Source organism: Crocodylus siamensis, chromosome 5, assembly GCF_052110815.1.
Source record: "Crocodylus siamensis isolate JL-2025a chromosome 5, ASM5211081v1, whole genome shotgun sequence".
Classification (NCBI taxonomy): Eukaryota; Metazoa; Chordata; order Crocodylia; family Crocodylidae; genus Crocodylus; species Crocodylus siamensis.
Window position 1 is genome coordinate 2,418,819 of NC_143399.1, and position 25,567 is coordinate 2,444,385.

The 25,567-nt window shown below is 45.2% G+C and overlaps 1 protein-coding gene across 4 annotated transcripts in view; it reads right to left on the bottom strand.

The window, feature by feature from the left end:
• Positions 1-25,567, bottom strand: part of TESK2 (testis associated actin remodelling kinase 2) — a 119,181-nt gene that overhangs the window by 58,507 nt on the left and 35,107 nt on the right. For all 4 annotated transcript variants that reach the window (XM_090049031.1, XM_090049029.1, XM_090049030.1 and 1 more), the window contains one exon: positions 11,471-11,592. In XM_090049031.1, the coding sequence (XP_089905157.1) occupies positions 11,471-11,592 (122 nt within the window). The remainder of the gene's footprint in view (positions 1-11,470; positions 11,593-25,567) is intronic.

Sequence of the window (25,567 nt, forward strand, 5' to 3'; positions counted from 1 at the left end):
TACTAGGACATGACTGCCCAAGTGGGATTTCACATATCTGGACCGAAAGTTGACCTGTTTGTCCAATCTATTCTGCATCACTTCTCTTGGCTAGATGCACTGCCAAGTGCCAAGATGCTCTTTTACGTGAACTCCAGCAGCTACGGTCTCTTCCCAGCCAAAGGCTACACTTCCAAGTGCTCTACTTGGAAGAGGCCTTGGTGAGACAGTTGATATAAAATTCCTCCTCTTAAATGTGGCCAAGTAGGGCCTGGAAGCCCAATATCCTAGAAATCCATTTCGTTCAGGGAAAATGGAGGTATTTGTGAAAAAAAAAAGTGAAGAATAGCACTTGGGAATAGGAGGCTTTCACATTTAGAAGGTGTAGGAATTTCCTGGAGCCCGCTTCTGGTAGTAGGACACAAAACATTTCCATCAGGAAGCACTTCTTTTGATGAACATTAGAGGCCTTTAGACATTTGAAACCCATCTCTTGGAGGAACGCCTCTGCCCTCAGAATTCACTCTTCCAAAAAAAGAAGAAGAAGAAGAAGAAAACCAAAAATCAGACAAGTCATGAATAGGAGGTAGGGAGAATAAAAATAGCGGCCTTGGATTGTGGATGGCTCTTATCTCATGGGCAAGTTACAAGAACAACCTAATATCCCATTTGTACTGCTACAGTGGGTCAACTATAGGTTGTATAAGGTTCCCAGGAAAAGGATGTTATGGTGGACATATCACTCATAGATTTATAGAAGTTGGGGACTGGAAGGGACCTCACAAGATCATCAGGTCCAGCTCCCGCTGCTCCTAGGCAGGAAAGAAAGCACTGCTGGGGTCAGCTGACCCCAGCAAGACGAGTGTCCAGTCGTCTTTTGAAGATCTCCAGGGTAGGTGACTATACCACCTCTGAGGGAAATTTGTTTCAAACTCTAGACATGTGAACTGTAAAGAAGTTTTTCCTTATGTCCAATTTGAAGCAATCTTCTAGCAGTTTATGTCCATTATTCCTCGCCTTCCCCTGGGGTGCCTTGGTGAACAGATACTCTCCCAGCCCCGATGTTTGCCTCTTATATACTTATAAGCTGCCAACAAGTGCCCTCTGAGTCTTCTCTTCTCTAAGCTGAACAGTCCCATGTCCTTCAGCCTCTCCTCATATGGCCTATCCTTCAGATCTCTAAACATACGTGTAGCTCTCCTTTGGACTCTTTCAAGCTCCTCCACATCCTTCTTGAAGTGCAGTGCCCAGAACTGGACACAGCGCTCATCTGTGGAAGACACTGAACATGGCACCAGCATATGAGCTGATGTCCTGCCTAATACACTGCCTGCATCATACAGTAGAAAATGTCAGACTCCTGGATTGCAATAACACTTGGGATTTAGGTGGATGGCAGATTAAAGACAACAAAAAAAGTTCAAACATGCAGACAGAGAACAGAAGATATGCAATGGATTCCTCTAAAGCTACACAGCCAGATAAGGAGAGAACAAAGTCAGGCATGAATAGGTTTGTTCCACCATGCCAAAAATTGAGGCACACTTACTTATGGTTATGTGTGTAAACTGTATCGAGGTAGACAAGGTTCTTTGAGTAGATGTAGAATCTTTTGTTAGATCAACCTACACTGTTGGAAAAATTGTTCTTCGCAAGCTTTCAAGCACAAATGCCCTTTTTCAGGCATAGGGGAAAGCGACTGTTTGCATTTGTCTGCTTTCCTGGGAAGAACAGACGCCAAAATGCAAAATACAGGTCTGTGAAAACGCATGTGTGGCAGTAGGGGAATGGGATACAATGAGTGTGAAAAGATAGTTGCGGGGGGAGGGAGAAAAGGGGAAGGTGGTGGTAAAATGCAGCTGGTAAAATGCACACAGATTACCTGGGGTTATCAGATGTCAGGCAGGTTATAGTGTGCCATAAATCCAATGTCTATATTTAGTCCATGATTTTTTGTAGCCAGTAGATTTACGGAAGTGAAGTTTGTAGGCTTGTCTGCAAATGGCGTTTTGCAAATTTCCTTTGAGGATTACAACTGAGAGACTGGCAAGACAGTGGCTATTTTGTAAGAAGTGGGTACCTGCAGGTAGTTGGGTATTTTTGTCTTTGATAGATTTTTGGTATGCATTCATTTTGGTACGCAGTTGTTCTTTGGTTTCTCCTACATATTTTCCATCAGGGCATTTGGTGCACAGATGAGATATATTACATTATTGGAGGTACAGGTGTAAGATCCAAGAATGGTGATGGTTCTGTTGTGGAGGGTGGTAGAGCTGTGTTGCCAGGTTTTACATTTTCAAAATTAGATGCTAATAAAATAATGCCTGTGCTCTGTCTATTGTAACATAAGGCACAGACAGAAGTGCAATTCCTAGGTCTAACTTATGGCACTTCACAGAAAACACCAAGAGTTAGACCAATCCTTCCAACCCAACAGATGTCAGCTGTTGGCTTGGAAGGGGGCAGGGAATAAAATAAAATAAAGAGAGAGAGAGACATCCAGTTCGGAGACAATCCAGAGAGAGGAGAGAGAGGCTGCATCTCTGCAGCCTCTTCCACTGAAGGTCTGTTCCTCCCCTTCTCAGCTCCTGTTCTGTCCCAGTATGGGAGGGGGAGAAGGCAGGGGAGGGAAGTCTGTTCTGGGGTTTCTCCAGCCATGCCTGGGGGGGACCCCACTCTCCAGTACCAGCTGGGCAACTCCTAGAACAAGCTCCCTCCAGTCTCTTCCCCCTTATTCTAAAAGCAGCACTAGGCACAACGCATGGCTGCATCACCCCAGCTCTGCTCCCAGCACACACAGAAACCAGGTAATGAAGGAACTCCACTTTGGAGTGTCCTCATCAGAGCCCTCATGTAATGAGCAGGGATCCGGGTTTCCATTTCCCACAGAAAAATGGAAAAGAGGGGGGATTTTCCCTTTTAACCAAGAAAAATGGGAAATCCACGTTTTAACAGAGAAACATACGGATTTTCCAATTTTGCAAAGAGCTCTCTGAAGTCTGGCAGAGTTGCAGCCTGCAAGGGGCTGGGGGGAGCAGGAGGAGGGCGCTCAGGAAGGGGGTGCCACATGCACGCATATGCACAAGGCCACCAGGCAGCCTGGAGAGCAGCTCCTACAGGTAAGTCTAGTGGGGGGGCGGGCAGGAATTGAGGTGCCCACAGGGAGGAAGGAAGGACATTAAGGGAGGGCTGAGGCTTGGGGCCAGAACGTGCAGCTGCAGGGCCTGGGCAGGGAGCAGGATGGAGCTGCGGGTGGCTCATCTAGGGGGTGGAGAGACTGGCTCCCCACTACTGCACACACTCCCGGGGGGTGGAACATGCCCCCCAGCTCTGTGCGTGGGGTGGAAACAGGTGCAGGCTGCCCACTGCAGGCCCTCCTCCAGGGTCTCCATAGCCCAGCTGGCGAGATCTAGTGTAACAGGACAGATGGGTAAGCTCCTTGCTGCTGCAAGCAGCGGTGGCATAGAGTTGGACCCTTCACTGCTGCTGGGCCAGCATGGGATGCTCTGCTAGCCCCTACCACACCAGGTGCCACCTGTGGGGCCACCAAAGCCCCAGGAAGAAGCATCAGGGCTGGGAGCCCCAAGCCACAGGGGGCAGCCTGCCCCTTCCCACCCCACGGGCTGTGCTCTGGCCATGCTGCCTGCAGGGATGGGGGAGCTGGGCTCTGCGCTGTTCCCTGCTCAGACCGCAGCAGCCATTGCCACTTCCTGCAGGCAGCAGCCACAGCTCAGGCAGTGCTGTGGGAGACAGGGCTGGAGACCCGGGTCCCTGGCCCCATTGCCCTGACAGCTGGAGGCCCCCTCTGGCAGGTCTGGTGGGGACAAGGGGACTGTGGGGGGGGTGAAGGGCCTGCACCTGCATCCTGGTGAATGAAGGGGTCAGGAGGAGCTCTGATTTTTTATGATAAAAACCAAAATCATTAGACGCAGGGGTTGCTGTGGATGTAGTCTTTCTGGACTTCCGGAAGGCTTTCAACACTGTCTCTCACCCTGTCCTCATCAAAAAGCTGGGAGACTGTGGTGTCAATGCCCACACAGTCAAATGGGTCGCTAACTGGTTGGAGGGCCGCACCCAGAGGGTGGTAGTGGATGGGTTCTTCTCGACCTGGAAGGACGTGGGCAGTGGGGGTCCGCAGGGCTCGGTCCTCAGGCCCGCACTGTTCAACATCTTCATCAGTGACTTGGATAAGGGGGTAGAAAGCACCCTGTTCGAGTTTGCTGATGACACTAAGATGTGGGGGGATGTGGGTGCACTAGAAGGGTGCAATAGGCTACAAGCTGACCTTGACAGGTTGCAACGGTGGGCGGATGAGAATAGGATGGGGTTTAACACTGATAAGTGCAAGGTGTTGCACATGGGAAGAAAGAACCGGCACCACACTTACAGGTTGGGGAACTCCCCTCTTGCCAGCACGGAGACGGAAAAGGATCTTGGAGTCGTCATTGACTCCACGATGAACATGGGCCGGCAGTGTGGGGAGGCAGTCAAGAAGGCCAACCGTACCCTGTCATGCATCCACAGATGCATCTCGAGCAGGTCCAGGGAGGTGATCCTCCCCCTCTGTGCGGCACTGGTCAGGCCGCAGCTGGAGGACTGCGTCCAGTTCTGGGCGCCACACTTCAAGAGGGACATGGACGATATGGAAAGAGTCCAGAGGAGGCCACTTGTATGATCAGGGGTCAGCAGGGCAGGCCTTATGAGGAGAGGCTACGGGACCTGAACCTGTTTAGCCTCCACAAGAGAAGGCTAAGGGGGGACCTTGTGGCCTGCTACAAACTGGTCAGGGGGGATCAGCAGGTATTGGGGGAGTCCCTGTTCCGCTGTGTGCTGCCAGGAGTGACCAGGAATAACGGTCACAAGCTGGCGGAGGGTAGGTTTAGATTAGATATTAGGAGGCGCGACTTCACAGTCAGGGCGGCTAGGGCCTGGAACCGGCTTCCAGGGGAAGTGGTGCAGGCTCCTAGCCTGGGGATTTTTAAAAGGAAGTTAGATGAGCACCTTGCCGGGGTCATCTGACCCCGGTGCTCTTTCCTGCCAAGGCAGGGGGTCGGACTAGATGATCTACCTAGGTCCCTTCCGACTCTAGCTACTATGAAACTATGAAAATCAAATACCAAAATTTATAGGTATTTGAAAATTTATAAAAATCAGAGAGTTCGCAGGGGCAGGGGTTTAAAAAAAAATAAAATTAAAAATTAAGAAAAAGAAAAAAAAGAATTTGTGATTTTTAAAAAACAGAGAAAGCCAGGATCCCTGGTAATGAAGGTTCAGACTGTAGTGGAATCGGGCCCTTTTAAAGCACTCTGTAACCATACACTTGTGTTTGTTCACAGCTGTAGAGCGCTTTCAGGGGCCAGATCATGCAAGAATTGTCACTTCTATCTGCACCTATAGTCAACCACAAATTATGCCACACAAACAAGGCCTTAGGAGAGGAATCAACTGCAGGAAAAAGAAAACAGCTCAGCACTACTCCCAGCATGCTAGATTTGTATACAAGAGCAGATGACAGAAATTCTCCTTGAAAAAGCTCCCACCACACGCACACACATACACAGAGCCTTTTTATTTTAGCTTTTATTATATTTTCAGAAAGTAGGTTTAATCAATGAGTCAATCTGCCTGCACACTCCCTGCCAAACACGAAGCAGTGTTTCAAAATGCTCCCCCGAGAGCACTTAAAAGACATGAGCTAAGACCTTCTGCGTACAGAATATTTTTATATGAAAAATCCCCAAAGTACATACTAAATAAAGAACTTTTTCATACAAACAGTAGTGATATTAAAAGGCTGAAATCCAAATCTTGCACTGACAGTGCCCTAATTTGAAAGAGCGCACAGGAGAGGAAGGAGCAGATTGAGGCTGGTCCATTAGCCGGGACTGTTGAAGTGACTTTCCACCAGGACAAAAAGGGAATTAGTGGGTGTAGGCTGCTTTTGCTAGGACCTCGTGACAACGGGGTATGTCAACATCAGCAGAGGGAAATACTGCTCAACAGCAAGGTTCAAGAGAAATCATGGTCAAAATGGGATTGGGTAAAAAAGCATAAATTTTTGCATAATCTGTTCTCTGCATGTTTGGAGTCCTGTCTCAATACGAATGAGGGAAGTTGGCTTTTACTGGTTTTTGCTTCAGCTAGTCCAGCAGTATAAGCACAGCTACAAAAAAGGAACCTGGAATCTCTTCCAAAAACACCCCCAGCAGAGCCTGACAAATTACCTCTGCTTTGGTGATCTACCACCTACCACACTGTTACACAAAAGGAAAAAGTTGCCCACAGCACGGGCACGTGTGTGTTGGAGACTAAGAGTTTATTTAATAAATGTTCATATTTATTGTGGATGCATGCAGTCTTCAGGGAGACAGCAAGGTGCCTTGGGCCACTGTCTCCTAATGGTGAAGAACCATTTTAAGGGTGTGGACAGACAACAGTCATGCTGGTACAAAATACACTGGTACCAATGGTTTCATTATAAAATCTGTTCCACTCGGGTTAGAGGTGCAGCAATTTAATTCACTTCACTTCTGGAAACCCATGGATGTACCAGTTGTTCTGAATGAACTGCTGTGCACACCTGAGCGACCACATCCCCTCCCCTGTAAAGCTGTTTCAAGTTAGGCCTGTCCCCAGCCACTGTCTGCATTTCATCAGACTCATCTGATATAATCAGCTGTCTAAAAGCAGAATTTGAACAATTTGATGGAAGCAAGACAGGAGGAAAAACAAGCCAACCCCATATTCCCAAGTCAACCCCATACTCCATTCCAAGCTTCTCCAGCTTCTAAGTGTGAAAGCTTCTTATTCCCAAGTGCTAGTCTTTACTACTTCTTCACAAATACCTCCACTTTCTCTGAAGGAAATCATTCCATGAATGATTCCCAGAGTCTGGCTGTGGAAAAAGAAATTCCATTTCATTGAGCCCCAGGAAAGAGAATAATGAGAGCACCTTGGCATCACCCAGATACCCTTCAAAAATGAAACAGGCACAATCAAGCACCAAGAAGAGGACTGCAATGGGCTTCTCCCCGCAAGTGAACTAGGTACCTGGTCATACATCTAAATAAGCCCCATAAAAGCCAAGAACTGGAAGAAAACCATGCAATCCTGATAGGCCCCAGGGGTCAAACCTCCAATGCTGCAGGTGGCTGCAAGTTAGGAGAAAGAAACCAAGCAAGGATTTCCAACAGTAAGGCTCATCTGATACAGAAAATCATGCAAGTGATAATGATGCTGCTTGCATCTTTACTGCTAACTTTGGTGTAGAGTCTGAAAGCCAAATGTGAACATGCAGGAATGTGCATTTTATGGAAAGAAGCCATATAATTTGGTATCTGGCAGACTGGAATGATTAAAAGTGGGATGAAATGCCTACCGAGAATCATGCTGTGAAGGGGAGAGGGAGAGGGAGGGGGAGACCCCCCATGGAGTGAACTAAGATGGTTCGTTTCAAGTAAGGGAAATTTCAGCTAAGATCCCCAAGGATACAACAAGACCCCAGAACAATTAAAAAGGAACTTAGTATATTAGAAATCAAGTCAGATTACAGAGCCTGCTATGGCAGAAATGACCGTTACTGCCACACCATCAAACTAGCTGAATGATGCTGCTGTCAATAGTTAGGACGAGCAGTTTCTTGTGCCATAAAACCACTGGTTAACCATCTTTAATGTTGCAAACCACTTCCTGGAGGGAGATCTTCCAATGCTTGCCACACTATACAACTACAACAGGGCATGAATCTCAAAACGTTTCAGTCTGAGGAGCGCACGATGGATTTCACTGGTGAGCTGCAGATCAGGGTTTAGGAACCACGATCACATACAATCACTTTTTACAGCAGGTAGTGTCAGAGCTTACGAATGCTGAAGAGACTCAGAATTGCATGATACACAAGACCAGAGCTCATATTGGAGGCAGGTGGAGGAGGTGAACTGATCAAACACCAAACACTACACAAATCAACATCATGCTGAGAAAAAGGAACAACTCCAGCAATAAACATGGGGAAAAAGGTTCAGAAGGAAAATGTTAAAAGGGAATGGAAGAGTGGTAACAGCAAACTGAAAATCCCTGGAAGAAGAAAGCTGCTTCTTGCAAAAGACTTGTTCTCTTTAAGTACTGACTAATCCCAACATAAAAACGCCAGAAGATCATTCCTGAAAGTGTTTCAGCAGAACCGTGCTGTGGCAGAACATTCTCCTAGCGATTAATCTCTCTGCTGGATCCTGCTCCTAGCTGCCGTTAGTAGGTCAGCGTATGGAGTTTTTTCCTTTCATTATACTGAAAAAGCAAAATGCTGGCATGTGTGTACATACACACAAACAACAACTCCTTCAGAAGTATTTAACAACTCCTAGGCTAATTTCTTTCTCCAGCGCATTGGGGCATAGGTGACAGGGGCCAGGTACAGGCAATACATTTTTACCAGTATGGGTAACCAGAAACCAGTCTATACCCATACCAGAACAGAAGTTTGGCACACACTGACTGGTTTAAAAATGGCAGAACACAGTCTAAGGGTACTTTCGGGCAGGGGGGGCATGCAACGCTTTAATTTAAATTAAATAAAAAGCACTGCCACATCTTGTGCATCAGTGTCCCCCTGTTTAAAAATGCGTCTCCTGTACCAGCGTCCTGATGTAAAGCTCATCAAATGAGCTTTAGTTCAAGTGCTCCGCTGACATTTTTAAACACAGGGACGCTGATACAGGAGATGCAGGAGGCTGTTGGAGCACGGCAATTGCCACGCTCCAGCAAACGCAACTGAGTCTACTTCAACACGCTGGATTTACAGCATGTCAGAGTAGCCGCCACACTCGTGTAGAGGTGCCCTAAGGTCTCCCCCCGCACCACCACAGGCCCAATGTGCGTCCTGTCTGCTACCGATCTCAACTACACCACTTACAGAAAACCATGCAACTTAGATCAATGCCGTCTCAGGCATTTTGAATGTCTGCACCTAGCCTTGTAGATCTCTGTGCAGTTATATGAATGAAGAAGTAGAATAAAATGCTCGGAGTTAAAGAGAAAATACTCCCTAGTGAACAGAAAGAGGGCCAAGTCTTCAAAAAAAAAAAAAAAAAAGAGTCAAAATCCTGCCGTAAGTATCACAGAGACATCAGTTAGGACTCAGATAAAATAATTAAGTGGAGGGGAACCACAGAACTGAGAGACAGACTGGAGACCTAACAAAATTAAATACATTTTTACACTGGCATTTAATACAAACAATGAGGCAATCCCTTTAATCACCTTCTTTAATAAGACTGGGGGGGGCAGGGAAACAAACAAACAAACAAACAAAAAAATCAGTGATTAACAGAGTGAAGCCCCCCCTTAGAAAGAAGCCACAAATCAAGCACATTAGACATGTGAGATCTACTCTGAAAACTCATTACATAAACATGCCACCTTCTTACTCAGTTCAGCTGCTTCTTTTACATTTAGTCACACGTGTGTACTTGAGCATGGGGAAGAAATGAAGATTTTATTTCTCATCAACCCTGAAGAACCAGTAAGAGCCCAAGCTGAGGTCCTCTTCTGCTTTGTGCATAACTAACAATATTATTCCATTTGTGCAATTTCACCATCTTCAAATTATTCCTAGATGTCAAGGCCAGAAGGGGCATTTGGTCAGACAGATCATCCGAGTGTCACAAGCCATCTTTCACCCAGTTATCCCAGAATCAAATCCCATTACTCATGGTCACAGTCACACCTGTACAACCCAGCTGAAGGCAGGAAACCTACATTTGGGTGTAACTCAACACAGCACCTGGCCTGCTGGAGCTTTCTTCCTAATGAGGATGGACCATCTAGGAAGGGACGAATAAGAACATCTGGACTTTCAGAGCAGGTCTGCAGCCCCGGCAAATCAACAGAAGCTTTTTTTGTATTTACAAAATTAAGCACATTTAAAATGGAAGCCACTGAGCTGTAGGGCTCCACAGACTTACAATATCATTTCTAAAACACCTCTTTTCTAAACTGTACTTCAAGCACAGCTGTAGCAGCCTCCAGGACCTCATGCCACTCTGAAGAGTCACAAAGCACTGAAATGAAATGTATTCTTAAAACATAATAATGGGTTTGAAGAACTGAAAGCTTCCCCTATGGTACCATTAAAAGATAGATGACAGACACACACAGATACACGTCAGGAATTAAAACTTCACTTTGCTACAGGGAAAACAGATTGACAGCTTAATTAAAAGGTAGATTAGCGCAACCCTCGGATAAGCATAATCTGATAACCTACAACCAGCATGGTTATTGTGAGCAAAAATTATGCCTCTCTAACCTGGCAAACTTTCTCTTAAAAAACAAAACAAAAAACAAAACAGAAGTTAGCCAGGAGCTGATGGGACCCTTTCTAGGAGTTTTTTCTGATAAGGTTCCAAGTAACTTAATATTAGAGGGGATAAACAGGGTACAGTATTGCCACGCATTGATTGCCAAGGGGGAGTGGGGAAAAAAAAAAGTCATTTGGCAGGGCAGAAAAGCGGACAGTGACACTGCCTCAGAAACTGGTACTGTGACCTGCGTTAACAGTCGGCAGGAAGAAGAGAACATGACACGGTTTCAAGCTCCCCAAGGCGTTCTGAGCTTTCAAGAACTCCCCGAGGAAAGACTTGAGCCTTCACAATAGCTCAGTCAAGAGACCTGGCCAACAGCAGCAGCAGTTAAAGAAAGAAAATAGGTTTCTTGGATATAGTGAAAAAGATTATAATCATCACTGCATTAGGTATCTCACAATGTTACAGCCTCACCTGAACAATCATGTCAGCTGCTTGCCACTGCTCAAAAGGTTCAAAGGGCAGCAACAAAAGACGCTGCGAAGCATTTGAAACATGCACAAGACAAGCTATTGCAAAGCCCAGGCTTGTTTAACCTCAAAAGGAAAAGCATTAGCAGGATCACACTCTTGCTCCTACTCCTCAGTGCCTCATGATCTGTCCCACATGGACCAGGGAACACAAAACGAGCACAGCACACTTAAAAGCAAAACAAAAAGGAATCCTGCTTTGCACAACATGCAGGTAACACAGTGAAAATCATGCTTACAGGGAGCAGTCAATTAAAGATCAATTCATCTGTGACCATCCACAATGTCTTCAACCATGCAAATTAAGTGAGCAAGAAGAAACCATAGCTCAAGCTTCACATCATAAATTCTCCTGCTGGGACAATTTCAGCTCGAAGCCTGATTTTAAAAAGTGACTAGCTCTTACTAGGTGCAAGCCACTCAACAATGTGGGCATATGTTCTACTTGGGAGCCCTGAACCCAGTGGCAGGGATGTCCAAGACAACTAGAGACCTCCATCCCACTGAAGCCTTCATCTGCCTTCAGAGCCACAGAGAAAGTATGCAAAGTCCTTCTTTCCCCTATGGATCTATTATGAATCAGTTATACACAGAACCTGAAGAGAAACTGTTCAAAAGGACCTTGATTTACCCCCCTGAGAATCAAGGAAAAAAAGATACCTTAAGATGTTTGGATGCGAAAGCCTGTTCATGAGCTGGACTTCCTTTAGCATATTTGCTCGGTTACTGCTCAGCGTGTTCATCTTTAAAGCCATCACCTGGTCTGAAGTTTTGTGTCTCACCTACAGAATAAAAGGAAAACAGAGGTGAAAAGGTCTTAAGGGCAAGAGGCACAAGGTCAATGAGCCATTAACATGGGAGCATACAAAAAGAAAGCCAGGACTTTATTTTGTAACCTGCAAACCAGCCATGGCATCACTTAACATCACTCTCATGTCCAAGGGCTCCAAGTATTTAAAACGGCTATTTCTCTCTTACTTTTCAACCTGTAGGAAAAACAACTTGATGGAAGAGGGGGAGGGAAGGTCATTTGCTTGTCTGTGTAAGCAAGAACAAAGGAAGCGTTGGAGGACTGGTCCCAGAAGTGGTCACTTCCATGCCTCCTGAGCCACCAGAGGTCAGTTTTATTGTTCCATATAAATGTGGCTGTTCTGAGAGGTCCTAATGGCTGAAACATCTCAAAAGCCAACATGTTAGAGGACTCTGAAAATAGAGGCTCGGCATCCAGCAACAGGCCAACAAACATTAGTGTTTGATATTTGTGCACCTATATGTGCACACATGCACATACTTACCTCTCCAATGAACTTCAGACTCCCCCTCCCCCCCCAAAAAAAAAAAAAGGCATCAGATACAAAGGAACAACAAATTAAATTCTCCTTTAAACCATCATATTCCCAAGTCAGCCATTGTAGCCTCCAAGGAACACTGTCACAGTAAAATCCTGAATTATAGCCAAATCAATATTTTATCCTCCAGAAGTATTAAGAGAAGAGGTGTTAACAAGTCAATACTTTTGCTACTAATTAACCCGACCTGACTTTTTATATCTCTTTCTCAAGTTCAGAAAAGTCAGCCAGCTTCATTTTCAGATCCAGTGGCCATATCCACATGAGATGCTTTACTGCACAGTAGACTAATCTACTGCACAGTAAAGTGTTACCATCTACACATGCAGGATCTTACTGTGCAGTAAATTAGTCTGCTGTGCACTAAAACCAAATAGAATTAATTGTACATGTAGACATGCCCAGCATGAATTTGATTTTCAAACAACTGTAGAGGAAGGTCTACATAAGTATTGGTCGTGTTGGGATAAAACAAACAAACAACACCAAAAAAAATTAACTAAAGTAAAATTTTAGGACCAAATAAAGTTGCTGTAGCCATTCAGCTTTATTAATTTTGCTCTATTCCACTACATGGATCAACACTCTGTGCATCTGTCACTCAATGAAAGTAACTCCTTAACAAATCTATGTTAACAATTGTTCCACAATTCAAACCTATGCACAAAGTTCCGTTCTTCCTGCTTTCAGCTATTATAACAGCCTTTACCTGATTTCAACATTTCTGCCAGATAAGTCATTTCATGAGCAACCATCCCAATATTGCTTATATTTGGTTCCTGTGGGTGCATCTACATGTGCAATTAATATGCAACAGTAAACTCCAGTGCATATCACATCATTAATTGCTCCTGGGCACCATGTTTGAACATGCACCTGGGACCGCAGCACATTGAGTCTGGGTTGCACCAGCCCCAGCTGGCAGGGTGTCTGGATGGTCAGTCTGCCAGCCCAGGGCTGCTCCAACCTGGTTCAGCATGTTGCAGAGGGGCTGCCTGGGGCAAGAGGGTACTTCAGTGCACGGCTAGCCAGCAGGCAGCCCCACACTAAAGCACCCTTGTGCCCCAGCCAGCCTCATCAGTGTTTACACATGCACTGCTATGGAATAAAAAACTCCACCAGAGGATAGTACTTGTCTTTACAAGTACTAACCTACAGCAGAGTTAATAAGCTTATTCCATCCTAACAGCACATGTATACAGATGTTTACTGTGGAACTAATTAGGCAACTCTGCAGTAAGCAGCTCATGTAGATGTGTCCTCCATGTCCTTAATGTTGCTGCTCTCAACTCTCAAACTCTTCCTTTGTGATAACTTTTCTCCAAAGCAAATGAAAAGAATCTGAATAGAGCACTCTGAAACAGTCTAACCAGCACTTAACTCATTAGCACAAACCTTCAACCTTCCGAATATAAGCCAACATCGTACTTACTCTGTTGCTGTTGTTGTTGCTGGTGTTGCACACTTGATCACAACCCTTTTCCTCTCCCCTACAGAGGAATTCAGCACCCTTTAAACTGCAATACAATTTGGACAGGATTTCTTCTCTAGTATATCACTGTCTACATTAAGATGGATCACATCGCATAGCTCATCTCTAAAAACATGCCAAAGGATGGGATTTACTCTGAGGCAAGATTCTCGATGCAACTGGTTCAAGTGAACTGATGTACAGTGGCCCATGACAGTGAACAGCTGGCTCTTACTTCACGGCAAGTCACTTCCTCCACACACAGAAGAGCTGCTTCCCAACTGTGCACTCAGCAGCCTGGATGAATTTCCCCAGGCACTTCTGCGTTGCACCCTGGCTCTGTGCATCGTAGGAGTGACCCCGTGGTATAATGGGATATGTAGAAGCCAGCTGGAAGTGATCAAATTCAACTTGAAAACAGGGGCCTTGAGTGACTGAGTCCAGGCCCCCATGTTCTCAAGCAATCATTTACCCCCAAATTTCCCCAAACAGCTATTTCAAGTTCTCAAAACGCACAAACTCAGGCACACCCACTACAATGACAGGGAAGGAGCTGGTTAATGCTGATGTTTCAATGTCCCACCAATTCCCCTCACTTCAAAGACTGTCCTCTTTTCAGGTCGCTGCTGCTGCTTAAGTCCCCTAAAATATCTTTAGGGACAAAAATAGTTCTCCTTGCTGCAAAGCCAGAAGCTGGGCATAGGCAGTTGCTGTATGCATTTGTCAGGTCACTGCCAAATGGCTGCAGCTTTGCAAGCTCACTGCTCTGCTAACCAGCACTTTGGGCTGCAGATCAAGCAGCAGCTATAGCTTCCTTTTTCCTGCCAGCAGCTGAACCCAAAGGAGAACAGGAACAAGGCTGAGCACGAGACTGCTTTAGGAAGGACTTCTAATGAAACAACCTCGCTGCAAACAGCGCTATTCCTGGGTTCACAAGTGGTGGAGACAACTGAGATGCCAACCTGGCAGCAACCAGAACAGGGCCCAGACCTACACAGGCAACCGAGCACCCCATGGTGATAGGACACATCCATCTGGACATCAGAAAAACTCAGAGCCCCATCTGCTACCTGTCAGCTGCTAACCAGGTTGCTGTGGGTATGTCACCTCATGGGGCTGCTGTGATAGAAGTGCGGTTGCCAATCCTCAAGCCATCATCAACGGCTTTGCATATGCAGGGAGTCCACAACTGCATAGGAACAATGGGAAGAAGCCATCTGCAGCATCCTTCAAAGATCATAAATGTAAAGGCGTGCGCTCCGCAGCATTGTCAGTGTGGGCTGGGCTGGGCTGGAAGAGATCCTTAAAATTTTAGGATTGTGGCCTTTCCCCAAGGGAGAGAAGAGCACACAGCTAAAATGTGGAAATGAGACATCCATGCTCTTCCTCTCATCCTGGGAGACCCCATCGTGGCTGGTGAACCCTTTTTACTAAAGGCATTGAATGTATAAAGTAATTGTTTTAACTACTGTCTGAGCAGCTGCAGGATGGCAGGGGAGTTTGGCTTGGAAGGACTGAAGGGTAGGTGGCCACCCCTGAGTGGAAGTGTTGAGGCAGCAAAACTTTTCACTAGGAAGTCTGTTGTGCAGGACACAGAAGAGCAAGGGAGCCTCACCGAGAACGGGGAGGTCAGCCACGTTCTGAATCTCCGAAGCCAAGGGAAATCATCCGTCTGCTCTATTCTGAATGCTCTGCACGACACCGCCATTTAAATCACAACATGCCCCGGCCATGACCATATAGACCTTTTCGAATCAAGGAAGAGTCCAGTTGGCAGGGCCCTCGGGAGGTCACAGTGAGAAGGCCCTCAGGAGGTCAAGGCAAAAATCAGCCCTTTTTAAACCATCCCAGGCACATGTTTGTCTAATCTGTTTTCCAAAACTTCCAAAGATGGATGTTCTACAACCAAAATACAAATGTTTAACCCCCTTCATAGCGAGAAAGTTCTTCCTAAAACAGCCTAAATTTCTCCTGTGCCAATTTAAGATATTTACTTCTTGCCCTGTCCTCTGCAGGCACAGAGAATAACTTATTATTATCCTCTTTATTAGCACTACTCAGGTATTTGAGGACTGTTCTCACACACCCCCACCTCCCACTCAACCCTATCTTCTCCAAATTAAATAACCCCACTTCTCCTAACCTTTCCTCACATTTCCCAGACCCTATTTTTGTTGCTGTCTGCTGGACTCCCCCAACCTCTCAACGAGAAGACCCAGTGCTCTGCAATTACCTCAGCCGATTCCTTGAGCACTCTAGGATGCATCCTGCCTGGCCCTGTTCACTTGACTTCTGCATCAGCCCCAAGAAAAAGGACATCATGTTTTGGATACGTACTTGGCCCAGGACTTCCGAGTTGCTTATCGTGGTTTGTGGTGCATTACAGCATTAGCCTGAGTCAGGCCCTGCTGGGCTACATAGGGTATTCTGCTGCGGTTTTGCTTCCTTTGCAAGCTTCTGCTGCTTTTAAATAAAATATGTTACATCAGCAGAGGGAAGGGATGTACAATCGCTCTGTGGCATTCTTGTGCATGCACTCGGATGAATTGCTGATGTATGCCTTTCACATAGGGAGGCTCAATGTCTCCGTGCAGGATTTGTTACACGTGGAGTTTTACAAAACAGCAGCACCTTGGCTGTGGGGTGAGGGGAATCAAAGTTAAAAAGAGAAACTTTATTTTTCTAACCAGGCAAATAGCGTGAATTTAAATGAAGTGGTAAGGGAGATTTCAGCTCACTGTGCTGGGAGCTTTTGGCTTGCCTTTCATCTTGGAGCCCACCTGGAATCCCCCAGGACCTGGAGTGGTGCATCACCCACCCATGCTTAGAGTGAAGAGTGGCAGGGCACTGGACTCCCCAAAACACTGGAAGGAAATCTGCTGGCAAACTATGCCTCCCACACAAGGCCTCCAGAGCCTGTGGAACCTGGACTGGCAGACCTGGAGGCTACAGTGCATGCGGAGAAGGGAGGTGAAGCAGGCAAGCAGCAGCTTGGATAGAGGATTGCTCTCCCAGCAAGGATATCTATCTATTCACCTCCATCCACTGCCTCAGCACCTCCAGTCCATTCCTACAGCCCACACAGTCATACCAAAGCTCTGTTCCTTCACAGCCTCTCCCTTTCCACAGTGAACCCTCCCCCTGCCAGCTGCCTGTACCCACAGGGTCCTCTCTCAGCTGGTCCCTCTTTTCTGAGGAACAGTGGAAGATGCATGCAGAACTTCAGGCTGGTTCTCCAAACACGTCCCTTCTATTCTTCATTGTTCAGGCTCCACTGGAGCAGAGAGAAAAACTTCATCCACCAATTTTAGGATGCTATCCCCAGGGCCTCTGCCCACTCGCGACACTCTGGAGACAGTCTCTTTTGAGCCAGGGAGGTGCTATATTCATGACTGTACGGCCAACTGGCCACAACGCAGGCCATGCTGAAGCCTTGTGGTGCTCCATTTCATTTCAGCATGGGGCCAGGTCTCTTAAGAGCAGATTTGGGACATGGCCTGAAGCAGAGTTGAGAAGGTGCTGCCACAACTGTCAACGCCTGCATTCTGGCTTCAGGAAGATGTGCATGGTAAAGGAAGGTTTTTGCCATGAGATGAAATGGCAACACAGCAATCCATTTATGAACATTAAAAGGGAAGCCAGGAAGCAACACATTGTGGTCATTCACCAAAATGCAACTTTCTGGTATTCTGCATAGCTGGAGGGACCTAGCCACTTATTCAGGAGCTAAGGAGAGGGCAGCCTTAAAAGTTCTTTTTATATCGTCTCTGCAACGTGTTGTAGGTACTGAGGAAATCAACAGTACTGGTGCCTTGTAAACTGCACTATGCAATGTGCTGTCTAGATACAGCTTGCTTATGGTTACATTATGGTTCTTAACAGAACAGGAAAATGCATTTATGATGCTTTACTGATAGAAGTGCCCATGGTTTATTGATAAAAATCCCTTTGTAAGGTTCTCCTGAGAAAAACCTCTTGAAATTGGCACTGATTAGACAATTTATTGCTGGCATGCAAGCATTATGTTAATGAAGTCAGTGTCCAGCCTGATCCAAAAGGTGCTGGTTAATTTATAAACACGAATGCTAAATGCCTGGTTCTCAAACACATTATGAGGACAGGCTATTCTCCCCCCTCCCCCAGTATGGTGCAGTTAAGTAGCAAGTACATGGCATATTCGGAGATGAAGACAGAGACGCTGGTGGGACAGGAGAGGCAGCTAGTTAATAAGACGACTAGAATTACTGGTGTGAACGCACAAGAGGTAAAAGGTTTGTTTGAAAGGAGGATGTGAGAGAGAGTACTGGGATAGAAGTGGGAAGGAAAGACTGCCTGGCCATCGCAGAGTAGGCAGCCTCTCTAGTGCATTGCTACCGACTGTGGCCAGTGCTTTGGGCAAGTACAAGGAGACTATAGCTAAAGAAAGGGGACAGAAGGCAAAAGATACTGCTCATATCTGCCCAAGAAAGCAGCATCCAGTACTTGGAATAAAGCAAACACCTGTCATGTCTTGGCAAGCAATACCACTCACTTATAATAGAAGACAGATGCAACGATGCTTGCCAGTACTGCTTACAGCCTGACTGTGCTCAGGGCCAAAAGGCTGCTGACAACTGGGGCAGGACCGTTTACCTGAGCCCTGTATGCATGCAGCATCTTGGCCAGGCTCCAGCGCATCAGCGTTCCTGGCTGCCAGGTAGGAGTCAGCTGTGTAGTCCTTTGCATCTTCTCTATCAGTCATGCCCAAAGGAAAGGGAAGGTCTGTGCCAGCATCTTGTGCCAAAATCCAGTCTAAGTCTTCATAATATGGACAGGTGGCTGGCGTGCTATCAGCTGCCTTGTTTTAATCCTGAACCTGCAGGCATGCCCATGATTTGGGCACAGTTCACATGACATCCTGGTTGTGACCTTGCTTGGTCAATGCCATAGCAGTTCCCTGTACTTTCATCTCTCTCCCGAGGACAAGGAGATGCAGGACTGCAGCACAGGTCCAACTGGAAGCATGACAAGCACAGCAAAGGGCTAGCTAGAGGGATTCTGGGAGTCCAAAGAGAGGCAAACCCCGACTGCATGCTAGCTTTGAAGACAGAAAGGTACACCATGACCACAGAGCAGCAGGGGTCCCACAAGTACACAGGCCCACAAGTGAAGGTAGAAACAGCATGAGAAAGCCACTGACAGATCACCTGAACACTGTGGAGGACAGAGGTCATCATATTAACATAACTATAACATACACAACTCTGATGGGAACTTACTCCCCATACTGACAGGAAACAAATCTCAGAAGCAATTTACCAGTTCAGAGCAGTGCTGCCCCATGTACAACTAATTGTCATTCACACAATCAGTTTTGCATCAGTGCAAACAAGTCCTAAACCTGATCCCCACATTATCAATTGTGGGGGAGGAGAGAGAGAGAAGAAAAGTCAGCAATATCCTCCGAGGCTCCACTCCTGCTTCAAATCCTCTGTAAATATTTAAAAATTTCACTTATTAAAGCTTTGCCTTTTTATAAGGACTTTCATATATATTTCCAAAGCGTGCCTCTTTAATGTCAAAATTTATGCTTTGCATTCGTTAATTTTTTCTCCCTTTTCATAAAAAGGAAGCCAAACCATTTTTAGAGATTATTAAATAATCTTGCACATAAAAACTGTCAAAGCTTTTTGAAATGCAGACATTAAGAAAACCAACTAAGCCAAGGAGAAGGAGCAGAATTCACATGGGGGAAGGGAATGACAGATGTGTACATAGACACCTGACTTACCTTCCCAAAGCCAAGCCGACTCAGACTTAATTTGACCTTTTCCAGGTGTGTCCTTAAGATAAATCTTAAGAATGCTTCCTAAAGGTGAAATCAGATTGACACATTTACAGGTCTCAGCTCTTCCTGTGGCTTCTCATTAACTACATTCATTCTTCCCTAGTCAGTTAATACCTCAGCAACAAGAGGCTATTAACCATCTCTATCGCCAATGCCTCCTTTTGCATTCTTCACTGGCATCCACAGTAGTTCTCCAAAGCAGAGTTTACTCCTTCCACTTCCTTTTGCCTTCCCCTTCTCCAGCTCCCTATCTTCCCACCTCACCGCCTTTTAGAACACCTGCCACAACTCACCAGCACCATATGCATGTTCCCGCTCTACCTCAACTCATGTCTCTCACCAAATCATGGGACTTTCTTATCTTTAGTCACCAACATCCATTCCCACCCTACTCTCCCACTGCTAGACTTCATCTGCAGACATCCCAGCTCGCCTGCAAATCCAATCACATCCAAAGTAGCACAGTGCTCTTCCTCTCCACGGCCTGAATTCTCCTTCTCTCTCTCCTCTTTCAAAGACACCTTTGCATCAGGGCAGAAGGGCTCAGTGAAAGTTATACCCGCAAAAAACTCTCTTTTAAAGTCTTGTCATAAAACAGCAGCAATCTGGACCAGAGTGACACAGCCCACATCTTGCATGTGGATGAATCTTCTTTTACTTAAGTAAGCATTTCTGGTATCTCAATGGCAGAAGCTGTCAAATGATGGGCCATCCCTGAAAGTACAAGTTTCGATTGTATAAGTGTTCTTTTCCTTTAATTCCTGCCACCCCTTATTCTAACTTGTTAGATTTCCCCTAGTTTTCCAAAACCAAGATTTTTTTCCCCCCTTTATAAACAAGTGTTTCACTTTCCCAATTTTCTCAACAGTGGCAGATAAACAGAACAAGGAGCAACAGTCTTAGGTTGCAGCAAGGGAAGTGTAGGTTACATATTAGGAAGAATTTCTCACCAGGAGGGTACTAAAGCAGTAGAGCAGGTTAGCCAGAGAGGTGGTGGAGTCTCCATCCTTGGAGGTTTTTAAGACCCAGTGGACACATCTACATGAAATGCTTTGAGGGCAGTAGAGTAATTCTACTGGGCATTAGCATGGCAGGCAAAAACCCATGCTAATGCACAGTAGAATTAGTCTACTGGGCATTAGTGTCACCAAAAAAGCATGTGCCAGCGCTAATGTGCAGTAGCACTAATTACAGCACATTAAGATAGTACCTATAATTATAGGTAAAAAACTTAATGTGCTATAATTATAGCGCATTCATGAATGTGTAGACGCACCCAGTTACACAAAGCCTTGGCTGGGCTGAAATAGCTGGGCACAGTCCTTCTTTGAGCAGGGGGATGAACCAGATGACTTCCTGAGGTCCCTTCTACCCTTAATTTTCTATGATTTAAGAAACATTCCAGTTTACCCCTATACACAGGGTCCTTTAAAATCAGGTTGTGGCCTCTGGCGGCATCCAGGCTGGACATGTGACGCACGCTACAAAGGCAGCCCCATGGGAACCCTCGCTGGGCAGAACCCCCCCTACTGCACAGGTCGCACATGGAGCCCTGAGCTCTCCCTCACCGCACCAGCGTCTTTGGACAGCCATACCTTATAATACAAGTTCTTCAAGACCAACATTTCTCAGGTTACAAAGGAAGATGACGCTAGGGTAGTCTGGGTGCCAAGTACGAGTTTATTAAAACTAAGTTACTCCAAGAAAAAGAGAAGTAGTAACATTGGTTTAGAATGGTTTTCATACTGATTAGTTGTTATATTAACACCGCTACTTTCAATTCTTCAGAGGGAGGGAAATGTATGCACAAGAGAACAACGCTTTCCCAACTAAAACCAACTGGAATTGTATCATTAGGACTTAAAACACACGTTCAGAAGTAATTCCAAATACTGCCCCCTCATAAAACACAGATGGAACAGATTCAAAATTGCTGCAGGTTTCTACCATTGATGTCTTTTGAGAGAGAACCTACTCTTCATTTCAAGGATTTTGTCCCTAAGAAGTCCTTCTATGACCATAATAGATGTGCTAGTGGGAATGGAGTTAAAGCAAAATTATGTTATATTCTGAAAGGTAATAAGTTGAGATGATATACTGTATATTATAAAAGATCAAATAAGTTTATCCTAATGTAATCTTTGTCAAAACAAGCAAAAATTTACAGCAAATGAAAAACTTGTATAGTTTGTTACTTTTAAAATTCATTTATTCATTCATTATATGAAAAAAATCCCTTCATGTTTCTTCTATGTTATCTCCATCACACACTACAAATTCAGAACTGGAATATGGACTACAATATTTGTATGTGCCATTTACTGATAAGAACCTGCATTTTTCCCCATCATTAGTTTGTTCTTGATCAAAATCATTAAGACTATTATACCTTTTGCTTTTATGAGGAAAAAAACTATACAGTCTTATCAAAGGAGTACTGGCCCAGAGTTTGAGATCAGATCTATGTAAACACAGCATGGCCAGTGCTCCAGAGAAGTTCACTCATTTTATTGCTATTTCAGCAGAGTAGGAAAGGAAAGCAGGGCTGGAAGAGACCTTGCAAGGTCATTTAGTACCATTATATAAAGCCACACTGAACCTCTTATGGGCAAGTTCAGAGATGCACACAATTTAACAGTGTCAGCAAACAGTGCACACAGTGGCAAGCAAATAAAAAAAAGTAATAAAGGGAGCTTATTTCTTTATTGTGCTTTAAAAGTCATGATACAGCTATGATAAGGCAGGCAACAAAAGTATGTTGAAACAGAGTTCAGGAGTGGACTCAGTCCTGCACTACAACCAGCTCTCACCAAGAGGCCTTGGGCACAGTAATTCATCTCTGTACTTCTAGTCTTCCTACCCCCATCAGTAAAATGAAGAGGATTAAGCTCATCTGCTTGCAAGGGGAGCTATGAGCTTTACCTTCATAGACCACTTTTGCATAGTACTTGCATATCTTCATGATGAACCACAAGAGAGACAAGAACTTAATCTTCCCCACCCAAAAGCTAAATATTACCTGGTAATTATTCCCTTTATGGCTTGGATTTTATAATGCACAGCTAATACATTTCCATTAAACTACAATGTTTTCTAAGCCTGTTGAAAAAATTAAATGGAATAAAAATAACCATACAAAGCCTGGAGCACAATTTGAGATAGAAGATTACATGATCCGTCTCTTCAGTCTTTTGGATCACATTATATGTTGCATCTGGTACTCTAACCCCCTTCCTGCTGCATAAGTGACCTGCTGGTCACAAGTTACCCAAAATAATATCTGCTGATTTCCTTTCTAGAATCTTCATGGGGAACTTGAAGAAACATTTCTAGCAAAAAAATGTCTTGACAGCATTTTTTCTCTCACCAAGTTCTGTTTTTATGATTGAAAACTTGCTAAGAAGCTTCTCTTTACACTTCATCCTAACAGGCCGTGTTCGGGATGCTAGGGAAGTGCCCATGGTAGAATTCAAACTGCATTTATGATTTTGCCACAGCTTTAAAGAAGAGGAGATTTGGGGTACAAGAGTACCATTTTTGGTTGCTGTGAAACATAGTAAGGAAGAAAATATCCATGTACCAATAATCTGATGCATCTAAAAGCCCTTCCTGAAGTGCTTCCAGTACTGCTACAAAAGGTACTTAATATTTAAAATGCGATGAATAATCTCCTAATCTATCTTAAGTGAAAGTATTGGTCTGATTCAGCGTCCAAGGGGCAGAGTTTGACCGAGCACTGTTATTTATTCACAAAGCTCCGAAGGTTAGAAATAGCTAAACTTACTTTTCCAAGACGTCGCCTGGGGTGTCCTGTAGCTTCCAGTGTTGCGTTTTACTTACTGAAGTGAGGGGAGAGCAACTAAGACAGTAGTAACACAATTGCTCACATCTAAGTGACAGTAGTCGGCTCTGATCAACGTTCCCATAATGTTAATAGCTAGTCAGAGACGTGCACCAGCAGCGGCCTCAGAGGCAGACCAGTGTCAACCAGGACCCCCTGCTCGCTCCCCAGCTTTAACCATGAAAACCCCCACAACTCTTCTACGCCCCCCCCAAGAGACCAACAGAAGGAGGCCTAGCCAAACCCCGGGCAAGACGAAGAGGTCTCCACATGTGCTGAAGGCAGAGAAGGGGAGTGGCCATCATGACTAATGGTTTAGAAGAAACAACATCACTGGGTTTTTTGGAAATTACTGTCTCGCTTCACTGCTACATCTGCTGATAGGGAGAAGTTATGGCTATCCCAGATGCTTAGGCTGAGGGTAGCACAGTTTTAAAAGTTACAGTTCTCTGCAGTAGTTTCTTTTAACTTTTATTTCTAGATTGGTTGGGGCACAAACCAGCTTTCTTGCATTGGTTTATGAGTAGGACTAATTTTCTTGCTTCTAATTGCTCCTAATTTTCTATCATTCTGTGACTACATTTGTACAGCCCACCATCTGATGTGGAACAGACACAAGTGACAACAGAGATTCAGGTTAGATATAAGAAAGACTTTCCACCCCAGAGTGGTTAGCCCAGGACAGACTACCCATGGAGGGAAAACACACAGAGATAGACCATGCAAAGGAAACAAACCAAAAGAAAGGGGAGAGAGGATAGACAATTTATTTCAGTCACAGTAATCTTTGGTCTTGTAACTCGAGCAAATTCAAAATTGTCCATAGCAAAATGGATTTCATGCTGAAAATGAGTTTCCAAGACACTGCATGCAAATGCAGCAGATCTGCTACTTGGTGGCTGCTTTTAAAGCAAGTACCAGAGTGACCAAGTGATGCTGTGGCAAGTGGACTACTGAATGCACACTGTGGTAACCTCTCTCCCTGCTTTCATGATCCAACATGGTAAGAAAAGCAAAAAAAAGCATTGTGCCACTTCTCCTCCCCTCCCCTGCTTTACTCTGTTCCCAGTCTCTCTCCTTGTTTCTTCAAGAAGAGCCATCTTAGACTACCACAGGTGTTTAAGACCAAGCCTCAGGACCTAAAGACACAGATATTTGATGGAATGAAACTAAGGGTTGTTACAGCATCCAAGGTGCCCCCCAATGGTCACAGCAGCCTTGGGACTGACCTAACTTGAAACTGTTTAGGAAAGAACAGCTGCTTAAGTAATTGTTTTGTTGGAGACTTCTTGCCCACATGGACTCCACTCTGTGCATGTGCCTGTGCATGGGGAAATTAGATTCTTCTGGACACCAACGTTCACTGGAGCTTTGCATGCACCCTAGATATTCTCCAGCTCTCCACCCAAGTATGCCAATGGTTCAGCAGGCCCAACCAGCATGTAGTTCCTTTGCCAAAACTGAAGCCCAGGGGAGCAAGGATCAATAAAAGCAGAAGCAGGGGGCAAAGACGGCAGGTGAGGAAATCCATATGGACATCGTGTCCTGAAGAACCAGATCCTCATGGTCAGTAACTTCTTATTGCAAGGGACCATATAACAAAGTAGGAGCAAAAGCACTCAACCTATAGGAGAGGGCTTGGTACCTCCTTTGGCCCACTACTCGTTGAGGCCAGCATCTACTTTAGCCACACCTAGTCTTCTGCGGGCTTCAAGGGGCCCTCATTTACAGACAAGGCAAGTCTGGCAGGCATGATGGAGCAGAAGGCATCCAGAAGTCTGGAGACAGACACACTAAGTACTGATACACCAGGCACCATCAAGCACTGTCCTGAGACCAATGAGGTTTATAGATCATCATCATTGCAAGTTCTCTCTTTTGGACGAGCCATAGATCTGACACTATGTTAAACAGCCCATGACAATTAAAATAAGTAAAAGGTCTTAGCTCCAGAGGCCTGGCCAAATTCCTCAGCATCCTCTCTATAAAGCAGTGTACTTCATTGCCTGCTCTAAATTCTTGTGGTGCAGCACTGCTGTTAAATGAGAGCTATTTCAGTGGTGGGTGAAGCAATCCCTCAGTATCATTTCCTCATTTCAAAACAGGTTATGGAGCTATCATAGGGAGGGAAGTCTGAAGAAAAAAAAAAAAAAGGCTATATTCAGTTCAAGGTGCACCTAGATCAAGCAGAATACAGGTCAGGTCCCCTCTTCAAGAAATACTTCAAGAAACTGGCAATACCTCTTTACTTGCTTGGTTTTTGTGCATC